Source organism: Myxocyprinus asiaticus, chromosome 29 (genome assembly GCF_019703515.2).
Source record: "Myxocyprinus asiaticus isolate MX2 ecotype Aquarium Trade chromosome 29, UBuf_Myxa_2, whole genome shotgun sequence".
Classification (NCBI taxonomy): Eukaryota; Metazoa; Chordata; class Actinopteri; order Cypriniformes; family Catostomidae; genus Myxocyprinus; species Myxocyprinus asiaticus.
Genome location: NC_059372.1, coordinates 32,222,566 through 32,240,421, shown reverse-complemented (window position 1 = coordinate 32,240,421; position 17,856 = coordinate 32,222,566). Strand labels below are relative to the sequence as shown.

Here is a 17,856-nt window from a genome sequence, read left to right as displayed (position 1 = left end):
ATTTGGAAATTAGTTTCAAAGGCTTGTGTGGACAAGAAAAGGGTGTGGTTTTAAGGGATGTGGTTTTCAGGGGGTGGGACCCATTTTACTCACTGGAGACTGGTTGGCTATAGAGAAAAGTAAGACATCACTTGTTTCAACATGAAAATCAAGAATTTGTCTGAGCAAACATTCTCTCAGATTTGAACTCAAGAACTGTTCTGACTCCTAATGCCATTATAAATTATAGAAGACTCTATAAAGATATGGTTGTAAAAAACTGGCTATATATTTTAGAGTTTACATGTATAGAGTAAATGTTTATAGATTAAAATCATGTATAGAGTAAAAAACAATTATATTTACAGTATAAATAAAAAATGTTAGTGTCAAACACCAATTAAAATGTGCACCTGGAGGAATCATGTTTAAAGATAATACAACAAAATGTCCTGCAGCTTCTACTGTTTCTGTTTGCACACATTCTTTGAAATGCTTCTGTATTCTTCAGTATATTCTGAAAATAAGACCCACATTGGCATAAAAGAAGTAATGGTAAACACAAAATGAACAACATTGTCTTGTAGAATGATGTTACTATACCCAGGGTTGGGAGGGTTACTTTTGAAATGTATTCCACTACAGAATACAGAATACATGCTGTAAAATGTAATTTGTAACATATTCCATTAGTTTACTCAAGGTCAGTAACGTATTCTAAATACTTTGGATTACTTCTTCAGCACTGGCAGATTTTTTCACTTGTTTTGACTATAAAAACTCTGCCAGTACAGTGAGACAAAATACACATGTTAAAAATACATTCTCTGAAAAACCTAAATATCTTATGCAGTGTTGTTTCTAAAACAAGATAAATCAAATTGATCTTGTTTTAAGGATTTTTAGATATTTTTACAGGAAAACAATACAAAAATTATTATCAAGAATACAATTTTTGCCCTAACATCAAAGAAATTATGATCCAACGTGAATTTTCTTGATAAAAAAATTGATCGTGCTTGGTAACATGCATGTGAAATGGCTAGAAATAGCATTTTAGCTTAGCGTAAATCTGACAATTTACACAAGGTTTATTTCTATTTCTTCTGCTCCAAACTTACTTCAAACTTACTTCTCTGTCTGCTCGTATGAATAAGAAAGTGTTTCACTGCTGTTCAAATGCACTTTGGGTCGCATAATTTATATGTATAAATGTTTTCCATCTGAAAGGACTAAATATTAAATTAAACAAATGACAATAAAATGCAAAGTAATCTCTTCAGTAATCAAACATACTTTGAATGTAACTGTATTCTAAATACCAATGTTATAAATTGTAACTGTAGTGGAATACAGTTACTTATATTTTGTATTTTATAGCAAGGACACCGACAAGGCGCCACTCACCATAGCACTTAAGTATCTTTTAATTTTATCTCTCTTCTTATTTTCCTTGTACATACTGACATGTCTACTTCACGAATAACATATGTCTTCAAGCACATACCTGTTATCTCTTACAGACTGTTTACACGATATAGATGCAAGACAAAACACAACCTACACAACCTACGGCCACTTTGCACTTCAGCACCTGCTCCGCTCTCTTTCTCAGTGGGACTCTGGAACTGCCAGTTAGCTGTGAACAAAGCTGACTTTATTCCAGCCTTTGCCACACAGTCCACCCTCAGCATCCTGGCACTGACAGAAACATGGATATGTCCAGAGGATACAGCAACACCTGCTGCTCTCTCCAACAACTTCTCCTTCTCTCACACCCCTCAACATACCAGTAGGGGTGGGGGAACAGGTTTGCCCATTCATAACAACTGGACTTTTTCACCACACTCTTCTCTATATAACAATACTAATTTTGAATTCCACGCTATTACTACAATGCAACCCACAAAAATACAGGTTATTGTCATATATCGCCCTCCAGGTCAGCTGGCAAACTTTTTCGAGGAGTTGGATGTCCTGCTGTCCTCCTTCCCGGAGGATGGTAAGCCACTTGTGGTTCTTGGTGATTTCAACATACACCAAGACAAGCCCCAGGCCACTGAACTGAATGCTCTTCTGGCCTCATTTGACTTGGAAAGACTAAGCACCACAGCAACTCACAGATCGGGCAACCAGCTGGACCTCATTTTTACACGTAACTGTACCAACTCAAATATTCTTGTTACTCCTTTACATGTCTCTGATCACTACTTTGTTCAATTCAACATGACTCTCCCATCTACATTAAAACAGTCTCCACCTTTGGTTTCCTTTCGCCGTAATCTCCGTTCTCTTTCACCCTCTAGCCTTTCCACTGCTGTCTCTACCTCTCTTGCCACACAAAATGTATTTTTCACCCTCGATGTAAACACTGGCACAGACACACTAAGCTCTACTTTAACAACCTGTCTAGACAACATCTGTTCTCTCTCCTCAAGGCCAGCACGTACTACACCACCCAGCCCCTGGCTCTCTGACGTCCTTCGTGAACATCAGACTGACCTCAGGGCTGCTAAGAGGAGATGGCAGAAATCTAAAGATCCAGCAGATCTAGGTAAGTATCAGTCTCTGCTGGAAACTTTTTCAGATAACGTTAAATCTGCAAAAACTTCCTACTACCAGAACAAGATCAACAGCACCACAGACACTCGCAGCTTGTTTAGAACATTCAACACATTTCTCTGCCGTACTCCTCCACCACCTGACACATCACTGAAAGCAGATGTCTTGGCTACATTTTTTACTAATAAGGTTATAACCATCAGCAATACATTCTCAGCACCACACCCTGTCAAACACCAGTCTCCTGTATGCAACTCCTCTGTCTCTATGTTCTCTCCTCTGACTGACACTGAGGTCTCTAAACTCCTCCTCTCCAACCACCCCACCACCTGTTCCCTTGACCCCATTCCTTCTCACCTTCTACAGGCCATCTCTATGTCCATCTTCTATGTGCACTTACTCACATAATTAACACATCTCTACTTACAGGCACTTTTCCCACTACATTTAAGCAGGCTCGAGTAACCCCGCTGCTGAAGAAACCCACACTTAACCCCACACAAACAGAACATTACAGACTAGTCTCTCTCATCCCATTCATGGCAAAAACACTTGAAAGTGTAGTTTTCAATCAAATCTCTGCCTATCTCTCACAGAACAAGCTGCTGGATGACAATCAGTCAGGCTTCAAAAGTGGACACTCCACTGAGACTACCCTGCTGTCTGTCACTGAGTCGCTGAGACAGGCGAAAGCTGAATCCAGATCATCCGTCCTGATTCTACTGGACCTTTCTGCAGCCTTCGACACAGTCAACCATCAGATCTTACTCTCCATCCTCTCTTCACTGGGCATCACAGGAACTGTGCTTGACTGGTTTAATTCCTATCTCTCAGGTAGGTTCTTCAAGGAAGCCTGGAGAGGTGAGGTGTCCAAGCCACATCAGCTACTTACTGGGGTACCTCAGGGTTCAGTGCTTGGGCCACTTCTCTTCTCTATATACACATCATCACTGGGACCCATCATTCAGGCACATGGTTTCTCTTATCATTGCTATGCTGATGACTTGCAACTCTACTTGTCTTTCCAGGCCAATGACACCACAGTGACTGCTCGAATATCTGCCTGCCTGGCAGACATCTCGGCCTGGATGAAGGAACACCACCTGCAACTTAACCCAGCTAAGACCGAACTCCTTGTCTTTCCAGCCAACCCTGCTGTTGAACACAACATCACCATGCAGCTGGGTGCAACTACAGTAACGCCTTCCAAAATGGTCAGAAATCTAGGGGTGACCATCAATAACAAACTAAATTTCAAAAACCACATCTCAAAGACTGCAAGATCATGTAGATTTACAATCTACAATATCAGGAAGATAAGACCCTTCCTCTCTGAACATGCCACACAACTTCTTGTTCAGTCAACTGTCATAACTAGATTGGACTACTGTAATGCTCTCATTGCTGGCCTTCCTGCATGTGCAATTAGACCCCTGCAAATGATCCTGAATGCAGCAGCACGTCTGGTCTTTAATCAACCAAAGAGAGTGCATGTTACACCACTCCTTGTCTCTCTCCACTGGCTGCTGGTTGATGCACATATCAAGTTCAAGGCTCTGATGCTGGCATACAAAACAGTCACTGGGTCTGCTCCAGCATACCTAAAATCATTTCTGCAGAGCTACGTGCCCACTAGAAGCCTGAGGTCAGCTAAGTAACGTTGCCTTGTCGCACCAACACAAAGAGGCACCAAAACACTTTCCCAGACTTTCGGCTTCATCATACCTTCCCAACTCCATCCATGAAGCTGACTCACTTTCTGTCTTCAAAAAATGGCTAAAAACACTAAGAACCAGTCACTAAAAAAAATACAAATAAAATTCCTTGTTGCAATTTAATCTGTTTTGTATGCTATTCTGATGCTAGTGAAACTTTGTAATATGGCACTTCTTGTACCACTGTCTCCTTAAGATGATTCGCTTTTGTTTTCCTCTTTTGTAAGTCGCTTTGGATAAAAGCATCTGCCAAATGAATAAATGTAAATGTAAATGTATTTTAAATACGTAATCCCTTTACATGTATTCCGTTACACCCCAACCCTGACTATACCAACATTTCTTTGTGTATTATTAAGCAAAAATATTGACACAGTCACAGTACTGTAATTATTGCTGTGCTATCTCTGTATATCACTATATCTCACTGTATATTAACAGTGAGTTTATTGAAATTGATCAATAATTGTCTTACAACTAGGCAAATCTAAATGTAGTAAAATTCAGTTACAGAAGGCAAACAACAGCTATTTCCTGCAGTCAATTGTATGATTTTTGTGTTTTGTTCCCATAATGCGGCTCCTTCTTTTTATCATTACCCACGAAAAGTCTGTCAAACACATCATTTGTGCAGTATTAAGATACATTTTGAATAATATTGTCAAAAAAAACAAAAAAATCAAAACACTGAACCTGTGTGATACAGTATACAGCTGAAGTCAGAAGTTTACATACCTTTAGGTTGAAGTCATTAAAACACATTTTTCAACCACTCCACAGATTTAATATTAGCAAACTATAGTTTTGGCAAGTCGTTTTGGACATCTACTTTGTGCATAACACAAGTAATTTTTCAAACAATTGTTTACAGACAGATTATTTCACTTTTAATTGACTATATCACAATTCCAGTGGGTCAGATGTTTACATACACTAAGTTACTCTGCCTTTAAGCAGCATGGAAAATTCCAGAAAATTATGTCAAGCCTTTAGACAATTAGCCAGTTAGCTTCTGATAGGAGGTGTACTGAATTAGAGGTGTTCCTGTGAATGTATTTTAAGGCCTACTTTCAAACTTGGTGCCTCTTTGCTTGACATCATGGGAAAATCAAAAGAAATCAGCCAAGACCTCCACAAGTCTGGTTCAACCTTGGGAGCAATTTACAAACGCCTAAAGGTACCACGTTCATCTGTACAAACAATAGTATCAAGTATAAACACCATGGGACCACGTAGCCATCATTCCGCTTAGGAAGCAGACGCATTATGTCTCCTAGAGATGAACATTTGGTGCGAAAATTGCAAATCAATCCCAGAACAACAGCAAAGGACCTTGTGAAGATGCTGGAGGAAACAGGTAGACAAGTATCTATATCCACAGTAAAACGAGTCCTATATCAACATAATCTGAAAGGCTGCTCAGTAAGGAAGAGGCACTGCTCCAAAACCGCCATAAAAAAGCCAGACTACAGTTTGTAAGTGCACATGGGGTCATAGATCTTACTTTTGGAGAAATGTCCTCTGGTCTAATGAAACAAAAACTGAACTGTTTGGCCATAATGACCATCGTTATGTTTGGAGGAAAAAGGGCGAGGATTGCAAGCCTAAGAACACCATCCCAGCTGTGAAGCATGGGAGTGGCAGCATCATGTTGTTGGGTGCTTTGCTGCAGGAGGGACTGGTGCACTTCACAGAATAGATGGCATCATGAGGAAGGTAAATTATGTGCTTATATTGAAGCAACATCTCAAGACATCAGTAAGTATGTTAAAGCTCGGTCGCAAATGGATCTTCAAAATGGACAATGACCCCAAGCATACCTCCAAAGTTGTGGCAAAATGGCTTAAGGACAGCAAAGTTAAGGTATTGCAGTGGCCATCACAAAGCCCTGACATCAATCCGATAGAAAATTTATGGGCAAAACTGAAAAAGCATGTGCGCGCAAAGGAGGCTTACAAACCCGACTCAGTTACACCAGTTCTGTTTGGAGGAATGGGCCAAAATTCCAGAAACTTATTGTGAGAAGCTTGTGGAAGGCTAACCAAAATGACTGACCCAAATTAAACAATTTAAAGGCAATGCTACAAATACTAACACAGTGTATGTAAATTTCTGACCCACTGGGAATGTGATGAAAGAAATAAAAGCTGAAATAAATAATTATCTCTACTATTATTATGACATTTTACACTCTTAAAATAGTGATCCTAACGTTTGAAAGTTTTCTATGTTTAAATGTCAGGAATTGTGAAAAACTGAGTTTAAATGTATTTGGCTTTGGTGCATGTAAACTCCTGACTTCAACTGTATGTTACAAATTCTGATGTAAAAGAACAAGCTACACTTGAGGATTGAAGTTACAACCCTTTGGACAAGAAATTAAAAAGACACTCCAGTGAACACATGTAGAAATCATGTTTGGGGCTCCACCTAATGTGCAGAACACGATTATAGCCTTCTTGTCTAGGCAATGAAAACAGCATATGACTAACTGATATGCAATGGGCTTTTGTTACACAGTCAAGAGATGCCACGCAAATTCTACAACTATAGAAATGCTACAAAAAGCATGATAAAGCTTAACATGTCTGAATAAACTGACCAATTAGAATGTGTAAGGTTTGCAAAGCTGTGAGTGTTTACATGCATACCGATATGCTGAAAACTACATTTAAAAAAGCAGTAGCACTTTATTTACAGTATGTGTACTTTTCTGGTAGATATATGGTAAATATGTTGTACATAGAGACAAATGTTTAGTAACAAGAGGTACTTACCTGAAGTGTTTGTAAATGGTAACTAATATTACATATTACTGTGCTTACCAATGGTACATATATTTACTGTACGTCTTATGCATTAACTACTAGGTACATTCACTAGTACGTCCATAGTAATTCCATGGAAATAGGACTGTAAAGTAAAGTGCACCATTGTACATAAACATTTTATAGGTCTTACCTGTTCTCAAGCCTTTGTAATATCCGCAGTACATATACGACACTACTAGGTACATTCACTAAAGCGTCCATGGTAATTCCTTGCTAATAGGACTATAAAATAAAGTGCACCATTGTACATAACCATTACATAGATATTACCAGCAATTTAACCTTTGAAATAAGTGTAGTACATATACGCCACATTTGTCTGTATAGGTACAACATATTTACCATGTACAGTATGTAACATTGGTAAGTACAGTAATGTTTCGTACAAGTTACCATGTACGTATACCATAAATAAGTGCCTGTTATTAACCCACACATGTCTGGAGGTACAATATAATTACTATATGTGTGTACCATTGTTAAGTACAGAAATGTTTAGATTCAGATTAATCGGTTTTACCGATTAATCTGTTCCAATAGTTCCTTTTTGGAACTACTGGTTATCTGCAAAAATCTATGCCGACAGTTGCTATAGTTTTTTTTTAAATTATTATTCCTCCATGTTCATTTGATTATTACATTTTTTTAATTTAAGCGAGAGCATGCAGAGAAAAATTTGACTTTGACCAGGGGAAACATTCCTCGTCACCACATACATCATGTCTCCAATATTTTGTGAACAATAATAATAATAATAATATAGGCCATAAAAAGCTTAATGTATAAAAATAGAGCATTGTAACGGAGCCAAGTCTCCGTCATTTCAAAATAAGAGTCACCGGTGTGTATTTCAGGCTTGTTTAGTGTTAAAAGTCCCATGTTATGTACCCAGTCTTCTTTTTCCCCTGATTATTATTGGTTGAAAAATAAAATACATCTGGGATTTTATTCACTTTGTCCTCTGGCCTCTATGTCTGTGCCGACTAAGAACATTTTGTAACATTCTATGAATCGATTTTAAAAGCTATCGGGCAATTAATCGGTTATAAGCCTTTTCCACCACCTTAGTTATTGTATCGGCAAAATCCACTACCGGTCGACCTCTAGTAATGTTTGATATTAGTTACCATTTATGAACACATTATGTAAGTACCTCTTGTTACTAAACATTTGTCTGTAGGTACAGCATATTTACCATATACACTCAATGGACACTTTATTAGGAACACCTGTACACCTACTTATTCATGCGATTATCTAATCAGCCAATCATGTGGCAGCACTGTAATGTATAAAATAATGCAGATATGGGTCAGGAGCTTCAGTTAATGTTCACATCAACCATCAGAATGGGGGAAAAATTTGATCTCAAAAAAACATCCAGTGAGAGGCAGTTCTGTGGGTGAAAATGGCTTGTTAATGACAGAGGTCAGAGGAGAATGGCCAGACTGGTCCAAGCTGACAGGAAGGTGGCAGTAACCCAAATAAACATGCATTACAACAGTGCTATGCAGTAAAGCATTTCTGACCACACAAAACATTGAACATTGAGGCAGCAGAAGACACCTCCGGGTACCACTACTGTCAGCTTAGAACAGGAAACTGAGGCTGCAGTGGGCACAGGCTCACCAAAACTGGGAAACATGATGTTGCCTGGTCTGACAAATCTGGATTTCTGATGAGGTACACAAATGGTAGACCCACTGCAGCCTCAGTTTTCAGTTCTTGGCTGACAGAAGTGGAACCTGACGTGGTCTTCTGCTTTTGTAGCCCATCCGCCTCAAGGTTCGACATGTTATGCTTTCTGAGATGCTATTCTGCTTACTACAATTGTACATAGTGGTTATCTGAGTCATTGTAGCCTTTCTGTCATCTCGAACCTGTCTGGCCATTCTCCGTTGACCTCTCTCATCAACAAGACGTTTTCGTCCACAGAACTGCTGCTCACTGGTTGTTTTTAGGTTTTTTGCACCATTCTCTTTACACTCTAGAGACTGTTGTGTGTGGAAATCCCAGGAGATCAGCAGTTACAGAAAACTCAAACCAGTCAGTAGAATAGAGGGAAGATCCACTCACTGAGTGCTTTATTAAGAACACTATACTAATACTGGAGAGGGCCTCCCTTTGCTTTCAAAACAGCATCAAATCTTTGTGCCATGAATTCTTCAAGATGATGGAAATATTGCTTTGAGATTCTGGTCCATGTTGACATGATTGCATCATGCAATTTCTGCAGATTTTTCAGCTGCATATTCATGCTGCAAATCTTCCGTTCTACTGCATCCCAAATGTGCTCTGTTGGATTAAGATCCAGTGACTGGGAAGGCCACTGAAGAACAGTGAACTCATTGTCATGTTCATGAAACCAGTTTGAGACGACTTCTGCTTTGTGATATAGTGTATTATCATGCTGGAAGTAGCCATTAGAAGATGGGTAAATTGTGGCCATGGCACATGGGCAGCAACAATACTCATATAGGCCGTGGCATTTAAGCAATGATTGATTGTTATTAAAAGGCCCAAAGTGTGCCAAGAAAACATTCCCCACACCATTACACCACCGCCACCAGCCTGCTGATGACAACAAGGCAGGTTGGGTCCATGGATTCATACTGTTGGTGCCAAATTCTGTGTGCCTGAGCAGAAATCGAGATTCAGTTTTGGTGAGCCTGTGCCCACTGCAGCTTCGGCTTTCTGTTCTTGGCTGACAGAAGTGGAACCCAACGTGGTCTTCAGCTGTTGTAGCCCATCCGCCTCAAGGTTTGACATGTTGTGCATTCTGAGATGCTATTCTGCTCACTACATTGTGGTTATCTGAGTTACCATAGCCTTTCTGTCACTTCGAACCAGTCTGGCCTTTATCCATTGACCTCTCTCATTAACAAGGCATTTCCGTCTGCAAAACTGCCACTCATTGGATGTTCCAGGAGATCAGCAGTTACAGAAATACTCAAACCAGCCTGTCTGGCACCAACAATCATGCCACAGTCAAAACCACTGAGATCACATTTTTTCCCCATTCTGGTTGATGTGAACATTAACTGAAGCTCCTGACCCATATCTGAATGATTTTATACATTACACTGCTGCCACACGATTGGCTAATTAGGTAATCACATGAATAAGTACAGTAAATGTACAGGTGTACCTAATAAAGTGGCCGGTGAATGTATGTACCAGGAAAGTGCACGTACTGTAAAATAAAGTGCTACCAAAAATGCTTTCTCAAAATTCCAGAGAAAGCAAGCTTAAACTGTTTATGATCTTATCCTGATAAAAGAATACCAATTAAGGCTTTACATGACCACACACATTCTCGGCTTCTTAACCATAATCGGTGTAATATCATTCTTTGCTGAACAGAAATTTTGAATACAGTATTTATTTGAAATAGCAATTGTCATTTGTACATTATAATTTACATTTACTGTCCTTTTTTATCAATTTAATGCAACGATTGTGAATAAAAATATAAATCTTTATAGAGGCTTCTTGTGAACAATAACACGTTAATCGCATGTTTCAATATGCAGAGCATATTATATTAATGCTTTTAACATGAAAATTTTAAATACAAAAAAGGAATGTTTTGAAACATCTTTGATCTTACAATCCAATCTTCCCCCCTTGTGTAACTTGTATCACCTGATAGATTGCATTGCGTGCATTCAAATACATTTCTGATTTCTGGGGTGAAACCACCAAAAGCCACTTAAAATTTCAGACAAATGCAGCAAGACTCGCCTGTATCAGTGTTCAGATCAGTGGATTAACAATACGGTGTACCACATTTAAAATATACACACCAGGAAGAGCAAAAATATCTTTAAAATGTTTAAAGTAAAATGTTTGTATAGAGTATAGATTCCTCCTGAATTGCTACTGACAAAAATGCCTGCTTTTTTCCTCAGCTTAAAAATAATCCTGCTGTCTGTGAATTTCAATAATAACTGATGTTCTTCTTATGCTGCAAAAATATATATTTTTAACTTTGTCTTTAATCTTTATCTTGTTTTCCACTAAAAATATTAACATCCATAAAACAAAATACATTTTCCTGATTAGCAGGACTGCACAAAATATTAAGACTTGTTATAATAGAATATTTTGAAAATAAGTTAACTCTGTCTTGTTGCACATTGTATGGGATTTTTTCACTTGTTTTAAGCATTAAGTCAAAAACTAGTTAAAATATCTGCCAGTAATTCGAATATATCTAACACAGTTTTGCTTCTCAGGAAATATTATCTTATTTAAAGGATGTTTAGATATTTTTACTGGAAAACAAGAATATTATTTTTTTCTGCTAAGTGTACACCTCACTTTGTAACCACCATCTGATTAATATTTTCAAGGTTTGTATATTCAACCATTAAACCTGTCTACCTGAGCAGCAGATCTGCAGTTCTAAGTTGACAAACCTTTTGAACATGATAGGGGCAATACTGACATGCTAACAAAAGCAGCACGCTTTGCTGAATAATGCCACCTAAAGACAGTTATAAAAATAACCACCTTACTCTTGCAGCCACCATGCACTACTGTTCTGTTCTCTTGTTTGAGTTCTGTACTTACGCTCACCTTACATTTAGTGCTTTTTGGCTTTTTTTATAGTTTAAACCAAGCATGTTAATATAAAATAAATTTCCACTAAAGTTTGTGCCATGTTGTTAATACGAAATAACATAAAAATCTACTTTGCATACAACCACAGAACGAGGTGGTGAAGTCGTGTCCGTGAGAGAGCCATTGAGGTGAGAGAACAGAGGCTGGATTGTTTGACTAGAAAGAGGAACCTGCAGGTCACAATGGCTTCCTGGATGAGTGCCAAACTCCAACATTCAAGCCCTTTATAAAATATTCCCACATTTAATACTCCTGCATGGCGCTTAAAGCAAACAGAGAGCCCTGTACCTCCCAGAATCATGAAATATTCATTGTGTCAATGCACCTCTCATTTAATAGTTTGCCATGTTAGTTTATAGCATGCCATCTGGTTATATAATTACAATGAAATATAGAACACTTTTATCACACTTTAAGGTTTTGTAGTACGTGCAAGAAAAGGGTGTGTACATTTTTGGAAGTTTGACATTGTTTTCTGCTGCCAGTTCTTCTCTTAATTTCCCCACTTTACATGAGTGTGTGTGCAAGTGTAGGTGTGGCAGGGTGTGTCCTAGACTTCTTTGTTGAAAGTACTCCCATACCAGCCCAACAAGATGGGTGTGTGTATCACTTGGACAGGGGCAAAGGGGAGGAAAGAAGCCTGAGGCTGAAAGGGGAGTGGTGTAGAGAGTCCTCCCCTGGCGTTAGGGGTATAAAAGCACTTGCACTCCTTGAAGACAGCACTCAGAGGGATATAACTTTCCTCTTAGTGAGCTCTTCTGCTCCGGATCTCTCTGCCTCATCCTGTTCTTTCTCTTTCTGAACCTCACCCCTCAAAGACGACAACAGCCATGAGTGTGAAACGTACCACATACAGCACCAGTGCTGGAAGCTTTAGTGGCGGCAGCAGTAGCGGCGGCGGTGGCGGCTTTGGTGGTGGCAGCTTTGGTGGTGGCAGCGGCTTTGGTGGAGGTATCAGAAAGAGCTTCTCCAGCATGTCTGCCAGCGCAGCACCCATGGGCAGCAGGATAAGCACTGTGTCAATTAACCGCTCCGGAGGTGGTGGCGGCGGTGGCTTCCGGTTTAGCCAATCTGGATCCGGAGGTGGCTTCGGCTACGGCCTTGGTGGTGGCGGCGGTGGCTTTGGAGGAGGTGCTGGCGCAGGTTTTGGCGGAGGTGCTGGCGCAGGTTTTGGCGGAGGTTATGGCGGAGGTTATGGCGGAGGTTTTGGCGGAGGTTTTGGCGGAGGTGCCGGAGGGTTTGCAGCACCCATCACAGCTGTCACAGTGAACCAGAGCCTCCTAGCACCACTGAACCTGGAGATCGACCCCAATATCCAGGTTGTCCGCACGCAGGAGAAAGAGCAGATCAAGACCCTCAACAATCGCTTTGCTTCCTTCATTGACAAGGTTAGTCTTCTCTTCTCTTGCAAACAAACTAATGTCCTTATTTGACTTATTCTCATTTGAATGTTGAGATTTTCATGCACACATTTCAAGGGCCTTAATATGAGCAGCGCATTACATATTTCACAGCCAAAGACAAAGTCACTTGCACCCAGAAATCCTTTTAGTGTTGGATTCAGACACCTGCCAAATAACAGTAAGCACATAGAAGACTGGCATGCAATGCATCCAACTTTTGCAATATTCTCACTAAACCTCAAGCAGCCAAAATCAATATCTACAGTATAAGCTTGAGTAATTTTCCTTTTATGCAATTGTTCTTGGTCAGTGAAGTTGAGTTTGGAAACCCAAGCCTTGTGATATCCAATGACTGGACCAATCCAAATAAGGGCACAGATCAAGTTTGCCATCTCCATAGCAGCAATGTTGTTGTGTGGTGGTGAGCATTATTTTTAATTCAAACTTTAACTCAATGCAGTACCTGGCCTAAAAAATGGTCCTAATAGTCTGGATCCTCAATGTCATGTAAATCCTACTAACTTTCATCTTTTCCTGAACAAAACCAGTTTCATGTTTGGATTCTCTGATATCTTTGGGAATTCACCATGCAACCACACCTTGTCCATTTAAACCCCCACCCAAGCGCTACACCCATTTCTATGGTCCATTCGAAAGATACAATCAACAATCATATAGCTCATGTAACTCCTACTGATGCAATAGAGGCTTTGTTCAAAGAGAATTAAGCCTTCAAAGTGGATCATACAAGTTCAAAGTCATTGTGAGTTTTTGTTCAAATTTAATTGCGTAGCGGGAATCTGAGAAATGGTGAATAGAATACACTTAGTGCCCGGGGGTAAGGCGTGCCATATCATTTCTGTTAAGGCTTGCTGTTTGGCAAAGGACTCTTAGGAGCCTCACCTTTGTGTCAGGAGGGTAAAACAGAAGCATAGATAGTCTGAACATGTTCATATGGTGTCATATGAGGTTATTATTTCATGATCTCAAATGGGGGTGTGCCTGTTAAGACTGTTAAGAATGCTAACTGAGAACCGTTACTCCCAGAGAGGAATATACTGCCTGCATGGCCCAACAAGGCATGGCGCATATGCTAATAAACCACACTAAAGGTGCAATAATCATAGGTGTGCCAAAGCAAGTCCTGATATGCAATAAGAGGTGTGCGTGATAACTATTGTAGTAAATGACAAACATCTTGTGGCATTAGTAATACAAAAGCAGAGCCCTGATGAGGAGTTATACCTGTTATAAAACACTCTAATTCCTAATGCTTTATTGATTTATCTCTTATATAGGTGCGCTTCCTGGAGCAGCAGAACAAAGTGCTCGAGACAAAATGGAGTCTACTGCAGGACCAGACCACCACCCGCTCCAACATTGATGCCATGTTCGAGGCCTATATCGCTAACCTGCGCAGACAGCTTGACGGACTTGGTAATGAGAAGATGAAGCTAGATGGAGAGCTGAAGAACATGCAGAATTTGGTTGAGGACTTCAAGAACAAGTAAGTAGCAGTGCAAGAGCAAGTTTAGAGTTTATGAACTACACTCTGTTTGAATGGTACGACTGCAGAATCTATGTGCTTAAGTGGAAAACGTATCTTTGTAGATATGAAGATGAAATCAACAAGCGTGCCGCAGTGGAAAATGAATTTGTCCTGCTAAAGAAGGTAAAAATTTTGGTTGCTGTTTTGACACTCTGGTTATTATTTTTGTTTTAATTCTTTTGATTGATCATCTGTAGAGTCCACCTATTATATTGACAGCCGTACATGTCTCCATAGGATGTTGATGCCGCCTACATGAACAAGGTTGAGCTTGAGGCCAAGGTTGATGCTCTTCAAGACGAAATCAACTTCCTTCGGGCCATCTATGAGGAGGTGAGAGTTTGATGTAATTATATCACCACTGAGATGTTCGTTTTCGATGTTAGGTGGATTTCAATGCCTTATACCTTCACCTTTGGTTTTTAGGAGTTGCGTGAACTCCAGGGACAGATCAAAGACACATCAGTCATTGTGGAAATGGACAACAGTCGCAACTTGGACATGGACTCCATTGTTGCCGAGGTCCGTGCTCAGTATGAGGACATTGCTAACCGCAGCCGTGCTGAGGCCGAGACATGGTACAAACAGAAGGTGAGAAATAGACTTCAAAATGAATCTTTCCAAACCAACACTATTTTGAAACAATCAACTGACGGAGCTTAATGTCGATTTCTCTCTCCTTTGCAACTTCTAGTTCGAAGAGATGCAGTCATCTGCTGGCAAGTATGGTGACGACCTTCGCAGTACCAAGGCTGAGATTGCTGAGCTCAACCGCATGATCAGTCGACTTCAGAATGAAATTGAATCTGTTAAGGGACAAGTGAGTGTTTTGCTAGTCTTTAGATGCTCTGGTTGTTTTTTTGGACCAGGTTTCAAATACCAGAATAACATTGCCAACCTAATTCTTAATGTGTACTTAATATACTGTAGTTCTTGTGTTAGGAACAGAACATTTTTAATGTTATATGGAGAATAGGAATAATTGAAACTTGTTGCAGACAACTAAAGTTAAAATATCTTCTTTGATCTGGTCAGCGTGCCAACCTGGAAGCTCAGATTGCTGAGGCTGAGGAGCGTGGAGAACTAGCAGTGAAGGATGCCAAGGCCCGCATTAAGGATCTGGAGGAAGCCCTTCAAAGAGCCAAGCAGGATATGGCGCGCCAGGTGCGAGAGTACCAGGAGCTCATGAATGTCAAACTGGCCTTGGACATTGAGATTGCCACCTACAGGAAGCTTCTGGAAGGAGAAGAAACCAGGTCAGTCACTTTTTCTTATTTCAGAGATTATGTTTTTCTCTTCAAATCTGCTCTCTGAAGTATCTTGACATCAATGGGTTTTTTTTTTTACTTTGTCAGGATTGCTGGTGGTGGTAGCTCCGCAACCATCCACATCCAGCAGACATCAAGTTCATCTGGTGGTGGCGGTGGTAAGCTTATCAGATTTTCTTTTTACTACCTCAGACAAAAAGAGATCATCAGCATTTTATTTGCTGTAAATCTGTTTGCACTAAAACCATTGTTTTTGTATGTTCATTCACAGGTGGATACGGCATGGGCATGGGCGGCGGCGGCGGCGGCGGCGGCATGGGATTGGGAATGGGAATGGGAGGTGGCGGCGGATTCGGATACGGTGGTGGTTCAGGGTTTTCTATGGGCGGAGGCTCCGGCATGAGCTTTAGTGGTGGTAGTAGTGGTGGTGGTGGTGGTGGTGGCAGCCAAATCTCAGTGTCCCGCTCCTCCATGCAATCCAGCCGCCGCTACTAAGCAAAACACGTCCAACCATTTCCCTCCGCCCCTACATCATCCATCACCTGGACAAGAAGCTTTAATCTCAATGCACTCCTTTCTTTTCATTCCATGGTTCAATATGATCACAGTGCTTGAGCATTTCCTTACCTTTTTGATGCATTTACCCACCGTGCCCAAAAGAGACAATCAACTGGGAGAGTGTTCCATGCCTGCAGAACAGCTTTACGCATTCACTGTGTTTTCTTTGTTTCTTGTTGTTTCATTCTGGCATCACACCTCCTCTGGCTCCAAACCTGTCCTTTAGGGAGACACACAAGAAGAAAGCAGCTTATGAGAGACAAGTAGCAAGGAACTCAAGTGTGCTTTTCAGAATGAATAGCTTTTGTTGCACTATGTCATGGCATGCAAGTATTAAGTGCACACAACATGGATATATGTGTTTTGAAAGTAGTTCAAAATTCTGCAGCACTAAAACTAGCTTTGTCAATGTTTTCTGATGCATTTAGAGGAAAATACCCATAGGGTAACAAAAGCTACTCATTTGAAATGCTACTGCCCTCAAAGAGGAGTATCTGTGTGGCAGACCTCAGTTATTCTCCAACTTTTTCCTGATTTGGGGATGATGGGCTGTACCAAGAGCTGTTTTTTATGTCACAAAATTCTTGTATTCATCAAACCTGATTTAATGTCAAATGCCATGTACCACATTAAAACAGCAATAAATCAAGGTTATATACAATCATTTGTCCTCAGCTGTGATTTCATTAACCTTTCAAACAAAAGAGTGCACAACATATGAGACAATAATTCTTAATTAATCTTCTTAGCTATTGAAATATACACTACCAGACAAAAAATTTGGGAATCATTTTACTTATTAGTATTCTTCCACATTTTAGAATAATAGTAATGTCCAAACGATGAAGTAACACAAAAAGAAGTATGGGGATTGTGTAGTGACAAAAATAATGGTAAATGTCAAACAAAACGTGTGTTTTAGACTATATTTTACGTACTCTTGACATTCTCTCAACCAACTTTATAAACAGTATCCAGTCCAATTCGTCTATTCAAAAAAGAAAGGAAAATAAATTCTTACACGTGAAAGACTTATAATACCACATCTGCTGTATAGACTGCAGTATACAGGTGCATCTCAATAAATTAGAATGTCGTGGAAAAGTTCATTTATTTCAGTAATTCAACTCAAATTGTGAAACTCGTGTATTAAATAAATTCAATGCACACAGACTGAAGTAGTTTAAGTCTTTGGTTCTTTTAATTGTGATGATTTTGGCTCACATTTAACAAAAACCCACCAATTCACTATCTCAAAAAATTAGAATATGGTGACATGCCAATCAGCTAATCAACTCAAAACACCTGCAAAGGTTTCCTGAGCCTTCAAAATGGTCTCTCAGTTTGGTTCACTAGGCTACACAA

General features: G+C 39.8%; 1 protein-coding gene across 1 annotated transcript; it reads left to right on the top strand.

Moving 5' to 3' along the window:
* The first annotated feature begins 12,429 nt into the window (after positions 1-12,429).
* On the top strand, positions 12,430-17,155 carry krt5 (keratin 5). The gene is made up of 9 exons (XM_051662305.1): positions 12,430-13,101; positions 14,415-14,623; positions 14,728-14,788; positions 14,903-14,998; positions 15,092-15,256; positions 15,360-15,485; positions 15,701-15,921; positions 16,021-16,091; positions 16,205-17,155. Exons 1-9 carry the CDS (start codon positions 12,544-12,546, stop codon positions 16,426-16,428), a joined length of 1,731 nt encoding a protein of 576 aa, XP_051518265.1. The 5' UTR covers positions 12,430-12,543; the 3' UTR covers positions 16,429-17,155.
* Positions 17,156-17,856: the final 701 nt, after the last annotated feature.

Coding starts and splice junctions, on each gene's coding strand:
- krt5 (XM_051662305.1), top strand. CDS start 12,544: ATGAGTGTGAAACGTACCACATACAGCACCAGTGCTGGAAGCTTTAGT. Junction 13,102..14,414: donor TTGCTTCCTTCATTGACAAG/GTTAGTCTTCTC, acceptor TCTCTTATATAG/GTGCGCTTCCTGGAGCAGCA. Junction 15,257..15,359: donor AGACATGGTACAAACAGAAG/GTGAGAAATAGA, acceptor TGCAACTTCTAG/TTCGAAGAGATGCAGTCATC.